The sequence below is a fragment of the Tetrao urogallus genome (genome assembly GCF_951394365.1).
Source record: "Tetrao urogallus genome assembly, chromosome: 2".
Lineage (NCBI taxonomy): Eukaryota > Metazoa > Chordata > Aves > Galliformes > Phasianidae > Tetrao > Tetrao urogallus.
In genome coordinates, this window is record NC_136814.1 from 8586712 (window position 1) to 8608124 (window position 21413).

Sequence of the window (21413 nt, forward strand, 5' to 3'; positions counted from 1 at the left end):
TAGCTCAAGAGCCTAAGGAGGGGAATGATTGCTTTTGTACTGAGGCAATGAGAAAATAAGCACTCATGTTTAACGAAGCTCTTTAGACAAACACTGGCAGGGGATAGCTAATTACGTTAGCAGGAAACGGGCTGTAGCTGAGAGAGCAGGAAGCTTTCAGGAGAGCCTGCTTGAAGAACAGGGAGAACAAGAAACCCACTCCATCTGAAGACTGAAAACTTCAAGTACAGCTGATACTGCTGTCTTATCTCAGATGCAAGAACAACTCACAGCTAAAAACAGGAGTTTCTACATCCAGATACACTAGGGAGAGCTCTCAACAACTTCGTTGGACTTTTACTGGTACTGTGATTATCACAAAGTGTGCCAGATATTTGCTGTTACACACACACACAGAACACTCAAATTAAGAACACATACAGGTATACAGAAACTCAACATCTAAGAAATTATCAGCGTCAAATTTCAACAAGCATTGTCAAAAATAAATCCAATCTAAGAAGTCATTCCTGAACAAGTGTCCTTAAAATCCAAGTGGCATACCTGGGTAATTGCTTTGGTGAATGCTTTGTTCCAGGAGCTGCAGCTCCACACAGAAGATAATTCCCAGCAAAGTTGTCACAGAGGAAAATGCTTTCTGACATTTAGCAACAGGACTGTGAATGAAAACTGGATGTCATTAATATGTGATTCTTAGCTGTGATTTTGTCCAAGAAAAGTAATTTCTCTATGAACTACAATGAAGTGAATACTTACACAGTTCTGCTCCCACCTCCTGACTGCTCTGCTCCCCAGGCACTGGGAGGAGTTCATGCACATGTGCTCATCCAAGCAGCAGATCTGTCCCATTGGCAGGGTGCAAGCTGAGACAGGTGGAGAAGGGATGGGAGCATTTTGCTCCTGCTGCTGGAGGAGGGTGCTGCTACTGGTATGCCTTCCATAAGGCCTTATGGATAAAGATGCAACAGACCCTGTCGACCACAGCTAAAAGGAAATACTGAAAGAGCATCAAGTGAGAACTATGAAGCTTTATCCAGGGATATGCTCTTACAATTATCCATCCTATACTGCATTGCTGATCTCTAAGTGCTATACAAGCAGCTTAACTGCAGCAACACGGATAAAGAACAAAATAATCATAGATAATCATCAGAAAACCAAGTTGTTTTTTTTTTTTTTTAACCAAAAAGCAAAATAGCAAGGTGAGATGTCTCACACAAGGACAGAAGATGTGCAGTAGCATTCCAGCAGTTTCCAAAATGTCAGAACATTCCTTGAGTTTCATTAAGTTCCAGCATTAATAGAATATACTTCAAATGTTACAGCCAGTTATGGATGAACTTGCCTGAAAACAGATCCTCCTATGTGTTACCGTACAGATTACTTCCACGTGCACACAACATTCTTTACCAAGCAGAGACCTACAGCCAATTACATTTGCTTTTGGTTTTTCTTCCAATCCAACCCACTCTTGTGGAGCAGATTTAAAGGAAAGCAGGGGACTCTCCAAGCACCCTTTGGGACTGATACCACCACCTGTAGATAAAGAGAGAACGCAGCACTTTGTTTGCAATGCCATTTATTTTATAAAAGCCCCTTTGATCATCTGAATGAAAAATGTGGGCAGAAAAGTCACAAATGTTATAAAACAAAGTTTATTCTGCAATATTTTGTCATAATGAATTGCATCTCTTTGGTAAAAATAAACTTTATAAACATTTTAATTAACAGAGATTAGCATACAAAAAACTAAACTTCTGTAAATATTCTTTAAAACGGGTAAAGGACTAAAGTGGAGGAAAGAGGGTTAGAATTGGTCACCTACAGGCAAAATTATCCTAACCAAACCCAAGGACGCTGCTTATGCTACATCAGAAACAAGCAAGAGGGAACATTTTAAAAACAACTCTGGTTCATTTGATCAGAAAGCATTCTTACAATTCACTTTTAAATAAATAATAGTTACAATGAATTGGCAATTATAAAATGTTTTATATCACTATATGGCAGCAACATAATACTTTTAATTATGCACTTTTTAGTTTGAAGAAATGTACACTTATAAAACAGACTTGGTAATGGCACTGGCAGTTAGTTGTGAAGAATGTGCTTTAAGATAGAATGGCAGGTGCAACATTTAAAATATTCTATGTCTTCTTTCCAATAAATATTTTGACTACACCGTTATTAACACGTGTGAGCGTAGTTTGCTTTAACCAAAGCTTTTCCTTTTCAGCCTAATGAGAAGCTGCAAACTAGGCGACCTCCATTTTAAAATTGGATTTTAAAACATTTGAGGCAAGTTTCACAAAAGCAATAATTTAGAATCTGGGTCTGAAAGACCAGCACAGGTTTGTACAGCATCCACATCACAATTTACCCAAAAGCAGAGCAGCCTCCCTTCCACACCAGTCCTGTGCACTTCTCCACTGTGTTTAAAGGAATGAAGGTGGTTCATTAATACTTCTGTTGCCTTTTAACTGCTGTTAAAGTATATTTGAGTCAACCATTGGCATGAACATTTTACATATGTCACTAAAGAAAACCAACCCACCAACAGTCAAAATAACTTTTAATTATACTCCATTTATACTATATACACCAGGGTCTTTAACTCAGGTGGCAAACAAACCCAAACCCCATTCTAGCTATGGAAGCGAAAGGAACCGCAACTATTCTGACCTTCAGTTCTCTCCTGCTGAAAGCTGTGAGGATGGATGCAGCTTTCTCTGTTAGCTGCTCACCAGCACAGGTTTATTGCTTGTTGCATATGGTCATTAAATGCACTGGTAGCTTCCCAGTCCCACACGATCACCTGCTTCAGGGTGAGCCATGGCACAGCCATGCTCCTAGTTAAGTATTAACCTCCTCAGGTTTTATCCAAGGCCAGAAGCAGCTCAGAATCAAACCCAGCCATGGAGCTGATATTGGCACGTTTTCCCAAGTGACCGGACATTGATCCGGCTTTCCTTGGAAGCCAGAGAAGAGTTGCAACCAACTCCAGCATGAGCCGTATGGCACCCTTCTTCAACAGCACCCCACTGACGTCACGGCACCGAGCAAAACTCCTGACTGCTAACAGCATCTCTCTGTAGGTGAATCCTCATTTTCTGCATTGATGCAGACTCTGCCCTTCGCAGTATTCAGTCAAAACGCCAAAGCAAACTATGAGCAAAAAGTAATTCCGCTGAGCATTCACATCTGCACTTCCAAAAATCCTAAGAACCACTGCATTTATCTGTAACTTTCTTTCAAATAGCGAATTTCTCCCCGCTATTCATCAGTACCATCCAATATCAGATCTAATTGGCTAATGCACCACTTGTGATATCCAGAAGACATACACATCTGTACAAACATTGTCCTGTTACAGGTGTAGACTAATGGGTGTTAACACAAAGTAGGAAAGCAGCAGAGTTCTTCCCTTTCAAGAAATAAAACAATTCATTCTTAAAACAGAAGTGATTGGGGAAAAAAAAAAAAAAAAAAAAAAAAGGAAAAGACATTTTCTAGTGTTTGTGCTTTAAAAAGAAAATTGGCTTTGAATTCCAAAACATGCTACAAAAGAACCTCAGATATTTCAGGCTTGATCCTACAGCCATGAAATCAGTGGGAGCACCACTATTGTCTTCAAGAGGCACTGAACCAGGCCCTTAGAGCAACAGACCCTCAGCAGCATGGCTGTATTCATATTTAAAGTAGACATTTATGGCAGTACTCATGAAAAGATTGACAAATAAGAAAAAACACTGATCTCTAAAAGGCCTCCAAAGAGCCAGAAAAGCATTCCACTAAGGATGGTTACCTTTTGGCTGAACCCAGCACCGTTTTCAACCACCAAAACAGTGGATGCTGGTTTCCTACTTCTAATTCTTACTCAGCTTTGCCCAAGAACTGCTGGAAACAACGACGTGTTAGCTGAAAACTTTATGGCACATCGCACTGCCCTTCAGAAACACGAAAGATGAACGCCTATATTGTCTAAGATTCTGAAACATACTTAAGGCATCCTTATTGTTACAGCACAGTTAAAACCCACTCTAACAGCACTGAGTACCCATTTTTGGGCAGAAAACCTTTCTTCTTTAAAAAATAAAACAACAAATCAATAAAAGATCAGAAACCATCACTTATATAAACTAAAGAGGAAGAAATTCACCATAACACTAATTTTTTTTTTTTTTTTTTGGCCAATAAACGTGTGGGAACTCTACAGATTCTTTTATTGCAAAAATGAATTGTGAAGGAATTCCTTCCCAAAACAGAGAGCTACTACAGACATCCAAGGGGCAAAGGCTCGCCTTGCTTGTTAGATGCACTGTATGTGGCAGGTCTAAAGGATTCACAGAACAGAAGGCACGCTGATCTGGGAAACAGAGTACGGACAGCCAAAAAACACAAATTGCTTTTCTGTGTTCAGTAATTCAAAAGGAAGCTATTTGGCTTTGTTTCAGGTTGGGGGTGAAATTTCTCTTGTCAGCGGTCATTCATGACCGAACCACCTAAAACCTCTACCTTACTTCCAATTTAACAGCACGAGCTGCTGTTCTTTATTCTGAGTCCATCTCTTCCACTGGGGAGCAAGGCAGCAGATGTGGCAGTGGGACAGCAGCAGAACTTCTGCTCATGCTCTCAGACACGTGGTCTGATTATCGGGTGTTGGTACGTGGAGCCTGGAGTTGGACTCAGTGATCCCTATTTTTCCCTTCCACCTCAAGATATTCCACAGTTGTACAATTCTACTACATGTTCAACAGTGGCAGTGATAAGAGGACATCAAGCTTGGAAAGCAGCTTTCACTGTAGGCTACACCCAAGATGTGTGCACATCTGTAACAAAATGATCCTTAGCCTCTGCCCCCCAGGACATTATGTCTTAAGATGGAAAAAACAACAACAAAACAACCAACAGGTTCAGGAACCTGACCTGCAGACAGCAGGCTGGCAGTGAGGGTACAAGCAGGAAAGAAAAATAAAGCAGAGGGTGGCACCCACCTCAGCTGCCCCTTGTCCACTCTGCCTGGGAGGGCTGTACTCCTTCCCTCTACCCCTACCTACAGCTTGCTGAGAGCACCTCCTGCAGTGGTGCAATTTTCAGACGCCGTACTGGATGGGCTGAAAACTGCAGCCACTGGGAGCTACCTCTGCAGCATTTCCACTGAAGAGCAGTTAGAAGAGCAGAGAGGAGCACATGGGAGGAGGTAATTCAGGCCAGAACATTTCTTTTTTTCCTTCTTTCTTTCCTTTTCTTTTTTCTTCTCCTTTCTAAATCTTTACATGGAAGTCAGAGCCCTTAGACAGGGCAAAATTCACCTCTGCAGATGACGCCAGCAGAGATGTCAACATGAACCATAACATGCATCTGAGCAAATAACTCTGGAAAAAAAACCAAAAAAACTATTAAAAAAAAAAAAAAAGGAAAAAAAGAAGGAAAAAAGTGATCATTAAGAAGTATGCTTTCAGGTTTTCACAAGTCATGCATCTCTTCTAATCTGATTTTTTTTTTTTTTTCTTTTTAGGCAGTGATTTAAAAATAAATGGCTAAATTACAGTTAGTGCCAAAAATAAAAAAGCAATGAGTCCTCTTATGGCTTTGATCTCCCTTGTGAAGGGTAAAAGTAGAAGAGTATTGCCACAATTAAAAAAAATATATGTATATATTCAACATTGACAAACATACTATTTTTTCCTTTGCTTGTGACTGTGGGTCTTTGCAGTACTTATTAAGGAACCCAAGCACGTTTGGATGCCAGCAAGGTGGAGCAGGGACCCCGCTGCTTCTTTCAGCTCCTCATCAATTTCTTGACACAACTCCTTGAGCGCTTTGTTGCTAGGCTGACTTTTCTCAGAGGTATCTACACAAGGTTGTGATGCATAGCCACTGTCTCCAAGAGGATCGTCTTCATAGTCAACGTCTGTATCCACTTCACTGTGAAATCCTTCACTGCCATCACTTCCAGCATGGCTGTTCTTGGAGATAAATTCATACACCTCATCAACAGAGGACAAGGAAGACACACTGGACCTAGATGCACAACGCTGCGAGCCCAAACTGCTAGCACTGTAATTATGATCCTCCTTCGGATCAATATTGGTGGCTGCAGAATCATTTTCTTGCAGATTTATGGAACTGGAAGGATTAAACGCACTGCCGTAACTCCTCTTCTTAGGTGTCTTCAGAGACTGAGGTTTCTCACCTATTAAAAATTAATTCCATCAGTAAGCATATACTCAGTAAGCATAAACTCAATCATTTTTGAAAAAACCCATGCTTTGGCTGCTGATTGCAAAGAATAAGCTGGAAGCTAGCGCTAACAGAGAGCTAGAATTTCTTGTGCACATTTCCTGCCATCCATGGAAGACAATGGTCTTCAGCTAATCACAGATAAAAGATGGAGAAACAGAGAAGTAGTTAAGAGCATCTTCTTAGCATCTAGTACAGAAAGGGCAAGGGAAGAGCTTTACACACAAGAAAAAAAAAGGAAAAAAGAGAAGGTGGTTCTATAAAACTGATGCTAGCAGAAAGAATGATCAAAACAGTTTTGCTTCTTGACTCTCCTTACCACTGGTGAGATCCACCACTTTAAAGAAAACATTTAGCCACAGGGTAAAGGAAAAACCAGTAAAATGGCTTATGCTTACAGTCTAGCATCCCTTGTTCAATTGAAGTATTCAACAGCATCATCGCAGTAGCAGCATCAATATCAGATTCTGCAAAGGAAAAGCAGCAAAATGTTACAACTTGGGAAGGACTGACAAGGTCTTTAGAACACACAAAAAATAAAATATATCTGCAGACATTGGTCCACCATGAAGAACAGCAAAACAAGTGTCAGGATTCAGACCCAGCATGATTCTAATATGGTAAAAAATTAAGGCACAGTGATCCAGAGTGGCACTGTATGAGCAATGTGGCTACAGAATGGCCATGTATCTCAAGTATGATAACTCTACTAATGCCAAACTCTTGCTGAATTCTTACTTAACTGAATTCACATAACCACATCTGAAGCCAAGAAACAGCAACATTAATCAGATGCTCAAGATGATGATATTACAAACAAAAGCCACATGTTGATAAAGAAAGATAACGCATATGGCAAAACAAGGCACCTAGTCAGCTTCATACCCTTATCCTCTGAATGAACGCACAAGACTGAAGAATGCTGTTAAACACAGCACTAATTCAGCACACATTTTCTGCTTCCTATTCCCTCAGCACAAAGTGCCCTCTTCACAGGATTTTTCACACTACCAACATGTAAAATGGAGCAAATAGAGAAGACAAAAAGGGAAAAAGAACAGAACTGCTCCATCTAGAAGATATAGAGATATGCATAAGAAATAGGCAATTGAAAAAGATTCAGATGAACAGCAGTGATTTAGTTATGGTGACAAACTACTTGTAAAATGCTGTCCTTTGCTGCACTGAATGGATTACAAGCAGAGAAGTGGGGCTGGAAGAAAGTGCCAGCATTAAGTGGTCTCTGCATCCTGCTCAGCTGCTGCTGAAGTGAAACATCAGCAATCCCATTTGCAGTCCATCCCCCACTCCACTACATGCATTAGCTGTGTTACCCAACTTCAGTGGGACTGAATTTTGGGAGGGAGACTGCAGAATTGCCAATTTGATTTCCTTACCCTACACAGCTTTTGATAGCCTCACTCCACTCAGTGGGAAATTTGAAGAACACCATGTTGGCTTTTATTAACACGGAAAGTGAATGAGCTGCTGCTTCCAACACAGGTTGTAAGACATACACCTTCCCCATTATTTTCTATCATTTTTAAATCAATATACTTAAAGGTCTTGTTCCACTGCACTTGCAAGATGTTTTTATCTCTGATTTAGCAGTAAAGGAGCAACTGAACTGACAAGTCATAATTCGCCATTTATGGTGCAACTGACAAAAAGAAGTAAAATCTTCAACAGTTACTTTCTTTCACTTTCCATAATCAGAAAATGAGATAGTCTGACTCCTTACCTGCCATCAGACTCCTTCCAACAAACAGTGTTGGTACAGAAACACCACCCTGACACACTGACAAGTAATGGGAAGCACTAATGAAACACTACAATCTGCAAGTGGTGTTTCTGAATCACAGAATTATTAAGGCTGGAAAAGATCTCTAAGATCATCACATCCAACCCCAACCCGCTCCCACCATGCTCACCAATCCCTATCCCTCACTGCCACATCCCCACAGTTCTTGAACACCTCCAGGGACTTTGACTTCACCACCTCTCTGAGCAGCCTGTGCCACTGCATCACTGCTCTTTTGGAGAAAAAGTGTTTCCTAATATCCAACCCAAAACTTCCCTGGCACAATCAAGGCCATCATCTCTCACTAGTTTCCTGGGAGTAGAGGCTGATCCCAGCCTTGCCACAATCTTCTTTCAGACAGTTGTAGAGAGTGGTAAGGTTTCCCCTGAGCATCCTGCTCCCCAGACTGAACACTCCCAGTTCCCTCAGCTGCGCCCCCATCAGACTTGTGCTCCAGGCCCTTCATGGTTTTGTTGCCCTTTTTTGAGGACACTCCAGGGCCTCAGTGCCTTCCTTGTAGTGAGGGGCCCAAAACCAAACACAATGCTTGTGGTGTGGTCTCACCAGAGCTGAATACAGAGGGTCAATCATCTCCCTGGTCACGCTGACCGCACTGTACATTCTGCATGCTAGCATCCCCAAAGAAAAAGGAGGGAGTTGTGCAGCAACTTCATTCATCTTGAAGAATTACCAGTGTTCTTCATCACCATTATAATGTCCTGGCTTCCCTAGCAATTGCTCTGCTTGAGCAATTATTTCTCAAATCTGTCTTCGGACTCACCAGCAAAATCACTGAGAGAGACCTCTTGTACGCTGTGTAGAGCCCTGAGCATCCTAGGTCTGCTCAAGCAAACATATTCCTCCTTCAGTACTGCATGAAAGCAAGCAGGGGACATCCACCAGCTCTGCAGCAGAACAGGGTGCTTCCTTACCACCACAGCACAGCCAGAACCTCTACATCAATGTGGTCACTATCACCTGTGGGACAGGCTCTGCCTTTAAAGCCTTGGCTCTGCTGCCCAAGCACTGCTTCTGGTTTGTGGCTGAAGACTAAAAGCAGCCTCTCACCTCAGCAGAGCTGGGCGTCCTGTTGCTGCAGCCCTGCTTTGTTGATGGCATTTTATTATCCTTCTGAAAGAGCTCTAACAACAACACAACAACAAATTAACCAATGCACACTTTTTCTTGGAATCAGCTGTTTAACATTTGAGCCCGATTCACCTCCCAGCACTTTATTTTTGACGAGGACAAACCGTCAGTGGATTTATCTTTATTAGTGAGGTACAAGGCCTGCTTCTAAAGAAATGTGGTGACATCCCAGTATGCTGCCTAGCTCCTTTCTGGTGTGAAGGAGCAATACAATGTTGTAAAACAAGAAGAACTGTACAAGCACATATGGGAAAATGAAGTAATCATCTCCTGCCCAGCAGCTGTTGCTACTTCTATTTGCATATGTCTATCAGTGAAAAACAGATTTCCATCTTAAATTCACCTTTTTTTTTTTTTTTTTTTTTTTTTTTTTTTTTTTTTTAAATCTTATTCTGGTGTGCTGTTCTTCCTCATGGAAAGTGAAAGCATGGCCAACTCCTCAAAGCCTTTAAAATCTATAAGAGTAGGTAGATACCAGTGGGCTGAGGAAGAGGATATCAGGAAGACAGCAACACTGCATTCAGCAAGAATTCCCTGAAAATAAACAGTAAAACAACCCAAGGGATGCAGAGGTGAGCACACCAGCTAGTTACAGATGTAAATTACACACAGCCCTGAGTCCTGCTTCAAACCATATTTCAGCAGGAAGCTGCTCCTCCCAAAGCTTCAGCAAGGCACCTTCACCTGCAGGTGTCCACACTAAAAGACAACTCATTCCTTCTTAGGAGCAGCCTCCCTTTGGTTCTGTCTGTGCTGCAAAAGTGGCTACATGGACATCCCCTACTTAGCTTGCATGCTGCTGCTGGTGTGGCTGTGACAAGGGGTGCAATTCTGCAGCTGCCAAGAAAGACTGTACTGAACAATGCTACATCACCTCAAGTCCTAGTGCTGCCTACTGCACAGGCAACCAAGAGGGGTGGGCATGTCATGGAACATCCTTCAGACATCTGCAGTCACCTGCACTTAATGTGGTAGATGGGGAAATGGATTGTACTATGGAGTTCTAGCTATGGCCAGAAGAGATCATAGAATCATCATAGGATGCATTTAGCTTGGACAAAATCTTCAAAATCACCAAGCCCAACCATCAGCCTAACCTACTGAGTCCCATCACTAAACTATGTGCCTTCATGCCACGTCCTTACATCTGTTAAACACCTCCACAGACAGGGACTCCAGCACTTGACTTGGGCAGCCTGTTCCAGTGCTTGACTATCCTTTAGGTAAAAACTATCCTTTAGGTAAAGAAATTATTTCTATTGTTCAACCTAAACCTCCCCTGGCACAACTTGAGGCCATTGCCTCAATCCTATCACTTGTCACTTGAGAGAAGAGACTGACCCCCATCTTGCCACAACCTCCTTTCAGGCAGGTGTAGAGGGCAATGAGCTCTCCCCTCAACCTTCTCTTCTCCAGACTAAACTGCTCCAATTCCCTCAGCCACTCCTCACACGTTTTGTTTTCCAGTTCCCTCACCTGCTTGGTTGCTTTTTTCTGAATGTGCAACTCAGAGTCTTATAGTGAGAGGTCCAAACCGAACACAGTACTCTAAGGTGAGGCCTCACCAGTTAAGTTCAGAGCGAAGGTCACTTCCCTTGTCTTGCTGGCCATAGTATTCCTGATGCAGGTCAGGAACCACTGACCTTCTTGCCCACCCGGACACACTGCCGGCTCATGTTCAGCCACCATTAACCAGCATCCCCAGGTCCCTTTCTGCCGGGCTGCTTGCCAGGGTGCTCTTCTTTGAGCCTACACTCAATCCCCTCAACCAGACTGCTGATAAAAATATTAAACAAAACTAGCTCCAAGCCAGAGCCCTGGGGAATGCTGGTAGTGACTAGCCACCAAACGGGTTGAGTTCCATCCGGCATGACTCTGCTGAGCCCAGCCATCCAGACAGATTGCTCCTCCACAGTCATATCCCCAGCACAACTCAGTCCAATCCAGCCTTCCTGTCCCAAGCTTTGGTGACAGTGGTTAAAATAATAACTAGACAACGTAAACTCTTGCAGTTGTGGATGCCACTGTTGTGGTTTCTTCCTATACCTCCTGCATGACTTGTGCAGTTGCAAACACAGAGGCATAAACTTGGTTACAGAGCAGCACAGGTACTGAGGAATCAAGAACTATGTGTCAAGTCAGTTTGTTAAACCCATTCTGTTCATTTCTTCTGAGGACTAAAGGGAACATTTTGCATTTTTTAAGGTGATGCCTTAACTAAACAGATATCATACATCTATTCTGTTCATCAGCAAGTTTAGATATTTCTACACAGCTACACTGGCAACAATATCAACTTGTGCTTAATTTTTTTAACAAATAGAAGTGCCATCTGTGTAGCACTCTTCTGACTCGCTCCTCATTCTCTTGTAATTACTGCCCAGCCACCTATACCAAACACCCAACTTTTAGGCACTACTGTGGCTACATACCACATACAACAAAAATTTGCTGCCTTTCTGTCTCAGTTTTGTGGTAACCAATAAAAACCTCAAACTGACTAGACAGTCCCCAGTGTAGAGATGCAGAGATTCCAAACTGGTTTTCTACAGAACTACTCAGTCTTAAAGTAGGTCATATTTAATGTGTCTGCTAAATGCTTTGCTGGAAAATAACAAGACTTCTTTTACAGTTTGAAACCAATCTTATGGATTTATGCTTAATACACATGTCACTAATATAATAAGCATGCATTCTATTAAATGAGTTTTGTGTTCTTTTGTAACCTAGCAGACCCTCCAGAAAAGGCCTATATAAAAAATAAATCCAAATCACCTGAGGTTTAGAATACATTTGTGACTAGCAAAAGCAGCACAGCAGAAGGAAAGAAAATTCATAGTTACCTTTGAGAGATCGGCCATTATTCTGTTTAAGTACTGAAGATAAGTAGTGAGGAGAAGATGACCTACTGGAAAGAAATTCAACAAGTCAAACGAAACCTCAATTAACCAAATAATGTATACATAGTGTATTAGACACAATATTATCATCATAGAAAAAAGTAGAGCACCCAAAAGACACCACAGTTTGGCTGATAAACCAAACAGGCAGCAATTTCTATTGCCTCAGTGGAGTACTGGACACATTGATTATTACACATTGTTTATATAACACAGTGAAGCATCATCAGCATTTGGGAAACACCACACACAGAGGAGAAGCCTTGCTGGCAATGCAGACTTCACTTACCGAAATGTACCTTTGCTTGATCCTACATGTGAGCAAAATGGTACCTGATGTAGAGACACTCAATCTGGGAGAAGCAGCACTGGTAAGAACCAGTTGTGTTTGTTTCTTTTGCAAATGATGAAAGATTAGCAAAAATAAAAGATTCTTTGTGCAAAAAGCTGGGGAAGAACAAGAGCTATCTGCTGATTCCCAAGTCATCTGAAGCTGGGCTGCTCTGTGGATGACAACTGCATTTTGCATTACCTTAGCAGCTTCCATCTGGCAAAGTACCACTTAATACACTGCAGAATACAAGTTGTGCTATACACCCAACCCTAATTATTCCCTTCATTACAAATGCACCGTCAAACAAATAAATAGAACAGTAACAATACACAACTTTTAAAATGGCATGAATCACAGCAATAAAATTTTTTAAACTTCTTTTACCTGTACAGTAATTAGGCAATAAAGAGACCAGTCCAATCTATAAAAGCTACCTCACAAGATTAATAGAATAATTTTATCATTAAGGCATGTTTACATCTTATACTAGTTCTTAAAAATAAAGCTGCCTAGCAAAGATATCTCCTCCTCTCCACTTCCCCTCCCCCCCAGCACAAAGCTGCTAAGTATTTAATCATATAGATTTTTAATTATTGGTCCAGTTCATTAAACAAAACCAAACCAACTGCACCAATTATTAAAATACCCTTTTAAAACTAGAATATTCCTTCTTTAAGTTGAATTGTGCTGCTGTGGCTGCAAACTCCTTTCCCATCCTGCATCAGCTGCTATGGGGGATGCCCTTTAATGTTGCTGCTGCCCAGATTTGCCATCACCACTGTGCCCAATCTCAGCTTGTCAATGGTGACGGCTCCAAAGGTTGGTGCAGCGCAGACTGCTAAAGACAAGGAGAAAGGTGCACAAACTGAAAAGCAAGGTGACTTGAAACACATCATCTGAGACAAATAAAGAGTTCCTGCTGTGCTGCAGCTTGCCTTGCACTGGAAACCAAAGTTCCTGAAAAGGACAACAATATTTAGCATCTCCCAGTGAAGTAGGCACAGGAAGAAAGATTCAGCATAGCTGAGTGCAAACACACACAAAAGCCAAGTTTGCTGTCTGGTATGTTTTCTTGTGGGGGCGATGGAGTGCAAAGGGAACAGATCCAAAAACAGAATTGAAAAAAAAAAAATAATCACAGGGTGAGCAGTGGACTCAACCTAACATGGGTCACTCCCAGGTAAAGTGCACAAATAGATGCTGAGCTTCATCATCCTTTCGTTCAAGCCCAGACCCTTCAAGATGCACTTAGATCTTCCGCACAGTAAATGAACGCTTAGTACTAAGACAGCCTATGCATATGCACAAGGCATGTGTGAGATGAGGGCTGTGGAGACTGCCAGAATCAGGTGCTAGGAACAGAATGCAGCCAGGCAACCTGCACCAACCTGCTGAACAACCTGCACAGAAATAAAATGCATCACTGATGCTCATCACCTACTACAATACAATTCAGTTTGCTAGACACAAATTACAGCTTTGGAAAGCTTCTGATCAAAGCGACACTTTAAACTGTATTTCACAATGCTGCTGAATTACAGGTGAACACAGTAAAAAAAAAATTACAAACAGAAGCCCACCCACTGAAAAATTCAGGTATCGCCCTGGAGTTAAGTTTGGATGGTTCAGTCCAGCTCTGCCCAGCAGTACCTCTGGGCTTACTCTTTCCCTCTACACACAGGGCAGTGCCTTGTGGCCCTTCCTCAGAATTAAGCCACAATTTAAATCTCAATTCAAGAATTTTTAAGCACTGAAGAGAGAAGAAAAATACATATGTTTTTCTGCCTATGAGTGAAAGTCTTAGAAATGTATTTTTAGTAGTAATTTTTTAAAAAGCTACAATTAGGGAGAAGTTGAGCATCTTAAACTGCTGTTTCTATCTTACTATTCTTATAAATACAAGCACTATAAAACTCTTCATATTTTGAAGTCAGTGGGAGTTTTGCCACGTGCCTGTATTTCCTTGTAATTGCAACTGTTGGCAAGTGTCACTAATCCTTCAATGAAGGCAACCAGTTACCAAAACCAGCAGCTTCAAACCGAATCTTGGTCCTGCAAGCACTTCAGAATACTTCCCTACACCTAACTTGACTGCACTGTATTTATACAAACAAAATTAATCACGTTAAGGCTTGTATCATCAGACTGACTTGAAGAACTTGGAGAAACTGAAAAAAGTAAGGGTCTGAAGAACCTGCCCTGGCCTGGGTCTGACTCCTTCCCCTACCCCTTTGGCTGGGCAGACAACACCCTGAGGTCCTGTTTCATTTGCACCACTCCTACAGCTACAGCTCACACAGGGTGTGGGATCCCAAGGTCAATGTCCTGTGAGACTCTTAGAAAGTTCTGCTAAATATTCAGTATCGGTTTCACAGATTGTGTCTGCAATCCCAGTTCCTCCTGGTTGTTAAGGAAACTCCTTGCAGTAAGGCAAGGCATAGGGCAATGTACAGACATCATAATTACCTCTTATCTCACCCCAATTGTTCGCCAATCTAGATAAACCAGCCACATGCCTACCTAACTCCCATCAGCAGCTGTGCATTCCTAGCTACTTTCCATCCTCCTACTCTGTGCCACCTCTAAGTGCTCACTCTGACTGATGTTCCTCTTCCTGTACCAGGAACACACTATGATGTTTACTTGAAACTCTCCAAAATTTATTGCCTAATCTTAAAATGTATCAGATGAGGAAGCCTCATTGAGTGTCCTCTGAGGTGGAATCTGCTAAAGGGAAAGACTGTTCTTCTCATCCCCACCACAAAATGTTTCTAACAGCCTCAGAGAGAAATGCTCCTCTCTTAGATCAGCTTTTCCAGGCACTTCAGACCATAGAGAAGTTGACTGTTCTTAACAGCAGCATATGATATATACATTTTATATCCAAACGCAGTGATTTATGAAAGAACACACGCTCCCTTTCCAGGGAGCATCACCAGATACATCCCAGATGGTCCAGGTGACCTGTGCTCAAAGCAGGATTTTGCTGCAGTTAGGGCCTCTGCCTGCTCTCCAAAGAAATGGCTCTCATGAGCACCCCATCAGCCCAGCCTCATGTCACCTCTTGGAAACCAGTGAGAAAAGCAGTGGCTGTTTGCAAAGCCCCACAACAAAGGCAGCATAAGCCTCAGCACTAATTGCTCGCCTGGGTTATTCCAGCCAGGACCCCTAGCAAGACACAATAAGAAAGGGGAAAAAAAAGAAAGAGGTAGAAGAAAGAAGAGAGAATATTTAAGAGAAAGCACTTCTTCAGATCATTAGTGACCCCAGATCTACTATCTGGGAAGCCTGAGCTCGTGACCTCTTTCTCACTTGTGACAGTACCTCTCTGGTCCTGTCTAGCCAGTCTTCCTGGCCTGTCTACACAGCTCACCAAAGTCCCACTCAAATTCTTCTCCTAGTAGAAGTCAGTCATCAACAACTGCTCAGGTATTTCCTGTGGTAGGTGGGTGAACATAACTGCATGTTGCACTTGTATGAGAAGATTCACCTACCTTGGTGGTGATGCTGGTGGAGTGTAGAATGCAAGTGCTGAAGGAAATGGCTGCTTTTTCAGTGCTTGAACGAGATTAGGCTTATATTCTGGATCGACACACCACAAGGAACCTTTTCCATTCACCTGCAAAAGGAAGCACAAAAAAGATGCTACAGAACTGGTAACACACACAGCAGAAGGGAGGGCTGGCTCAGCACCTGGGTAGGACTACAGTTCTATGGGATGAGAGATGTGTACCTCCTCTGTTATCCTCCACTCTTGCAGTACCGCAGGGCTAGTGGCACATGCAAGAAAACAATGTGCTCCAACTAAATATGTGAAACTATTAAAAGATGGAAGTGGTCCTGTCAAGGCACAGAGAAAAGTCTCAAAGCAAACCTCAAAGTTTGGTGGAACACCTCCTGCATGCCCACAGATGCCATCAGGCCATCTTCACCCGGTGATGAAGTGGAATGCAATTTTACAGATGGATACTCCATGACTTCAAAAGACTCATAAGCCATACAAGTTTGAGGTCCTACATTAGTCACTGGACTTCTCAGAAAGAGTGGAAACATTCTGCTATTAATTAATGGTGAAAGGAAATCAAATCAGGGAGAGTTTCTGCCTGAAAAATAGAGAGATACTGCTCTGTAATTTTAGTTGAAGCCACGGTCCTTCATACAGATGTCTCACAGCATCTCTCAGTTATTTATTTTTTTTAACCTAAAGCTTTCTTACATCAATCTCTTTGTGCTAAAAATGAGCACAGCCTGAGAAGCACAAGATAGATATCAACAAGCTTATCCTTAATGAAGCAGATAACCCCTGCTCCATGATGGCTGACAGGAGGCTGTAGCAGGCTGGACAGTAACAGGGGGATCCTCTCAGCTGGCTCCATCCACCTTCTGTGCACCAGACTAATGCTCTCATCAATTCCTGCATCTCTCCTGGAGCTCAGCACTTGCCCTGGCCTGCACAGTGGCTCACTGGTTGTCCCCCATAAGAGGCCAAAACCTGGCTTTTGTTTCCTTTCAGAGCTTTGAGGCTCTTCCATTCACAAAGTTCTGGGATCTCAACCCACCGCTCTGCACTACTTTATCTATTACCTTAGGCAAGCACTTCTACTTCTGGGTTAGTATGAAAACATATAGCTGTGCACCACTATTTACCCTCAAAGCAGACATTCAGCAAAAAAGATGACCCAGTGCCTGTGAAACTGCTTCTAGTCCATCACTGCACTTGGACCTACTGCTTAACAAAAATAGCAAGAAGAAAGCCAACAGTTGTCAAGTCAGTGCCATGCTTCTACAGGAAGCAAAAATGCAGGTGGAAATTCCATGAAGTTTTCAGAAGGCCTGCGATGCTTGGTAAGGATGCAGTCCTGCCTCCTCACAACTTGACCCCCGCTGGTGGCAATTAATAAAAAATAAATATTAAAAACCCCCAAACCCACAGCCATGTAATAGTTTAGCAAAGAGCAGTTGCCTGACATCTCAAAGCAGTTACTTGCCCTTCATCACTCTTCACCTCACTAAATTATGTAACTGCCAGCATGCAAAAGCACACAGCTTTTCAAATAACTGTCAGTAAGGGCAGAGGAAGAAATTTTCATCCCCCCCTCCTACAAAGCCCAAGGCCATACGTACTGCCACTGCTCCACTGCACTGTGAGAGGGCTCACAGAGGAACAGAAACACGTCCCTGGTGAACCAAACAGGCTGCAACTCAGAGCCCCACATCCCTTGCTTGCTGCCCTTTAACCGTACAACTTTCCATATCGACTCTACCACCTTCCCTGCTTAGAGGGAAAAAAAAAACAACAACAAAAAAACAGAAAAACAACAAAAAAAACAGAATACATTTGCATGAATGCAACCTTTGACTTCTCTTCACCTACTCAGAACTCAGTGGATTTGCTAAGGAAGGAAAGGAGTGGGCAGTTCCTGCTGCCCTTACGCCAAGACATTTGGTGCAACTCCCATGCGCACCATGAGGCTTCCAGATCTGGGGCAGATGAGCTGTAATATGCAGATCCACAAAGCAGCAAGCTGTAGAGCAGTTTCCAAGACTTCCCTACCCTCACTCTTCTGAGCTTCACATCTCTTCTCCCAAAGGTGCCCACTCATTTAAAGTAGGCACACTGAGAACCAGCATCCAGCCCTACAGTACAACCCAGCTCTTCCTGACATCTGCTAAGCTCCAGGCTGTACAGCAAGGACCTCCATCTCCATTGAGATGCCAGACACGCACTACATGCACTTCTGATAACAAGCCTGCTACCACTCGTGCTGAAGTCCAACCACGTGGTTTCAGGTTTTGTTTACTGACTTTGGGGCGAGGGCAAGTGTTGTTTCACTTTGTTTTGGAAGCCGGAGCAGACTCTTTGAGAAACACGATGGGAAATGAGAGAGGGAGGATGGAAGTCAGCAATAAAATCATTTGAGCCAGTAAGCCATCTATACAGAAGTATCCTTGACTTTAAGAAGTGGATCTTTACACGCAGCTTGTCTTGAGAATGCTTTTTCATAGTGACATGCAGAGTTATAACAATACTGTTACTGCAGAGGTTAAAACACTACAATACATTAAATGCAGGAATTAAGAAGGTTTTTGAATGCTAGAGCTGTGCCAAGAGACCACAAGTGAAAGGTCAGTTTTATATTCAAGGCAACTTCCAGTTAATTCGACCCATTTTTTTCCTGATAAGATTCCCTACCACTGTGATGCCTCATGTTCTACAGCATATGTGTCTCCAGTTACTTTCATTCCTGCTGGCAGAGTACATGTGCATCTTCAGAAAGGTGTGGAGGTGGGAAGGGGACAATAAGTGTCCTCAGGCTTCCCAGCTTGGCACCTCACACCGACAACAACATCACCCCGACTGCCATGGCACACAGCAACACACTCACTGTAGGTACAAACTGCAGTGTCACCTGCCAGGCTGCCAAAGTCACCTAGAGGGGCAGAGCTCCAACAACAGTCATCTGTAACGGGTTCCCTAATGATATATCCTTCCTAGCCATGAGGATGCCCTTTGCCAATTCCAAATCCTACATGTGACACTGTTCCGAAAATTAGCATTGGTGGCAAAAACTTAAATAATTGCCCTCAAACAAATTAGTTCCATTAGAAGAAAAACAAAACAGAGCACACACACCAGAAAACAAAGAATCACTCCACAAGACATCCTAAAATAGATGTCTAATATCTTTGGCTGAGTACTACAGCCTAGCAAAATCCTAAGTGGAAATAAAGCCCTTTACAATATGGTTCATAAGGAATGTATTGCAGGTGGCTCTAACCAGCTGAGTATTAAACACAAACACAGGATCAATTAAGGCACTTAAACACTTGTCAGAAGTGGCATTTCCAAAATATCAACAGTTGTGAATAACGTGTTAAAGGATTTCAACACACAACTGCTTCACACGTGGTGAGGGAAAGAAGCCCTTGAGAACAACAGGGTCTTCTTAATTCCCTCGTGAATTACAAAGCTTATTTAACTCCCTCCCCATGACCTCACCTTGCCATGGCTTCGCTCCACCTTCCGGAAACATTTATTCAAGGAGAGGTTGTGTCGCACAGAGTTCTTCCATCCTGTTGGTGCTGTGGCGAAATAGGGGAAGCGTTCCAGGATCCAGCTGTAGATTTCTTTGACTGGGAGGCTCTTGTTGGGAGAATGCTCAATAGCCATATAGATGAGGAGGCTGAAAGAATAAGGAGGCTTGGAAGTAGAAGATTTTTTTTCTGGATTCTGGTAGCAGGAGGGTGAGAAGGATGGCACGCTGTCACCCTCAATGTCATATAAAGGGCTAACAATTGGAAGACCCTCACTTCCAAGGCTGAAGTTTGTTAGAAGATTAGTACTTTCATGCAGCCAGTTCAAGTTTGTGAGCTCATCGTCTGCTGAATCACTGTCCACTACAGTGGCCTTAGGCCTCCCAGCATCTCCTGCATCAGGCAGGCTTCCCATCCTGTGTGACTGTCTTAGCCCTGCAGCTTTTTCTGCTCCTGGAGTTTTAGCTTTCTTATCCGGAGTCATTCCAGTGACTGGACCCATTTAGTTTGATTGGTCTGCAACAAAGGAGACAGAAATCAATGCAAAATTTCAAGATCATATTGAGTGGCAGCATGCCAAGCCAAAGAAGCTCCAGGGGACCATGACACTGTACCATCCATGTACTGTTGTCACCGAGGAGGGCCAGGCCTAGCACAGCTCCTCCAGTAACCTCATAATGGCCTTTTAACTTCCCTATGGCTACAGCACACAGTAAACAAGTGGAAATTGCTCTACTTCTCTTGAAAAGTCAATTGAGACACAGAAATAATAGAGATGACATCAACATCTGAAAAAGACTTCATCAGGTAGGACCTAAAACACACTCTTCTCACATTAAGTCTTTAATGATACTCATCATATCATAAATTAATCCTATTTGGAAGTGTTTGCTTTTGGTTCCTAAAGAGGGAAAAATAAGTCACAAAACTTCAACAGCGTAAAGAATTCATGGTCATGGTGCAAATGTAGCCTTTACAACCCCCTGCAAGTCACAAGCACTCCCTCCCACTGGGGAGGTTGAAGCAGGCCAGCCAGCAAACTGTGAGCTTAACAGCTGCCTTTTCTGCTGATGTAGTCACATTAGAGCCTCGCTGCACCTAAACTTTGGCCAACATAGCTGTGTCAGAAGCACAGCCCAACAAAACCACTTTACAGATGTAGCTTGCTATAAATGCAAGGCTATCCACTCCAGATGCAAGTCCACCAGCAAAGCTGATGATCACATGAACTGTAAGAAGTAAAATCCATAAAAATCTGATTGACTTCACTGTCCCTGTACACGAGCTATCATTCTGGTTTCATGCTCTAGCACCTACTGCAATGGCTCAATTGTAAACCAGACAGCAGATGAGGATGGTTATCTCATCAGACAGTGTGATTCAAGTTACTGGATGGCTTTTTTTGGAGCAGTTTTTGTAGTATTTGCTATAAACACATGGCTTAGTACACTCGTGTCTCTGCAGAGACAGCAGGGACAAGGACCTGCTCCACCTTTGTATAAGGGCAAACCAATTAAATGAAGTCTATTGCTACTAAGATTTTAGACAGAAATTATCAGGTAACGCAGAATTCACTCCTTCCCCAGACAATGCACCAAGCAATTTCTTCTCTTCATCTACTTGTACTTTTTCCTGTGAACTCTTGCAAAGCTCCCCTTGTAAATCCCAGTCCCCTCTTCTCAAAGGATCATGCAACCTGGAGCAGCTGAACACCCAGACTCACACGCAATCTGCCCAGCACACAGTGGACCAATTTCTCCACCTTCTCCAGCAAACAAAAGCAGTACTTACCTGCACCAGTACTGGAAATCGTCCCCAGATTTTCAATCTATGTGCAAGGACAGGCATGATTAACTACTGGCTCAGCCACTAACTAAATTAAAGGAAAGCAAACTGCTCACATAGCTGGTCAAAAGTAATTCTGCTCTGCCTACAAATTACTTCTCCAAAC

The 21413-nt window shown here is 42.7% G+C and overlaps 1 protein-coding gene across 2 annotated transcripts; it reads right to left on the reverse strand.

Annotated features, from left to right (window-relative positions):
- Positions 1-5678: 5678 nt before the first annotated feature.
- Positions 5679-19964, reverse strand: FOXN2 (forkhead box N2; the record flags this gene model as incomplete). 2 transcript variants are annotated; one of them, XM_079532527.1, is made up of 5 exons in its annotated part: positions 5679-6196; positions 6642-6710; positions 12037-12098; positions 15922-16046; positions 19428-19964. In XM_079532527.1, the coding sequence occupies 5 exons, from the start codon at positions 19962-19964 to the stop codon at positions 5679-5681; spliced, it is 1311 nt and encodes a 436-aa protein (XP_079388653.1). The 2 variants fall into 2 exon arrangements, with proteins under 2 accessions (XP_079388653.1, XP_079388652.1); XM_079532526.1 differs by having other exon boundaries at positions 12037-12101.
- Positions 19965-21413: the final 1449 nt, after the last annotated feature.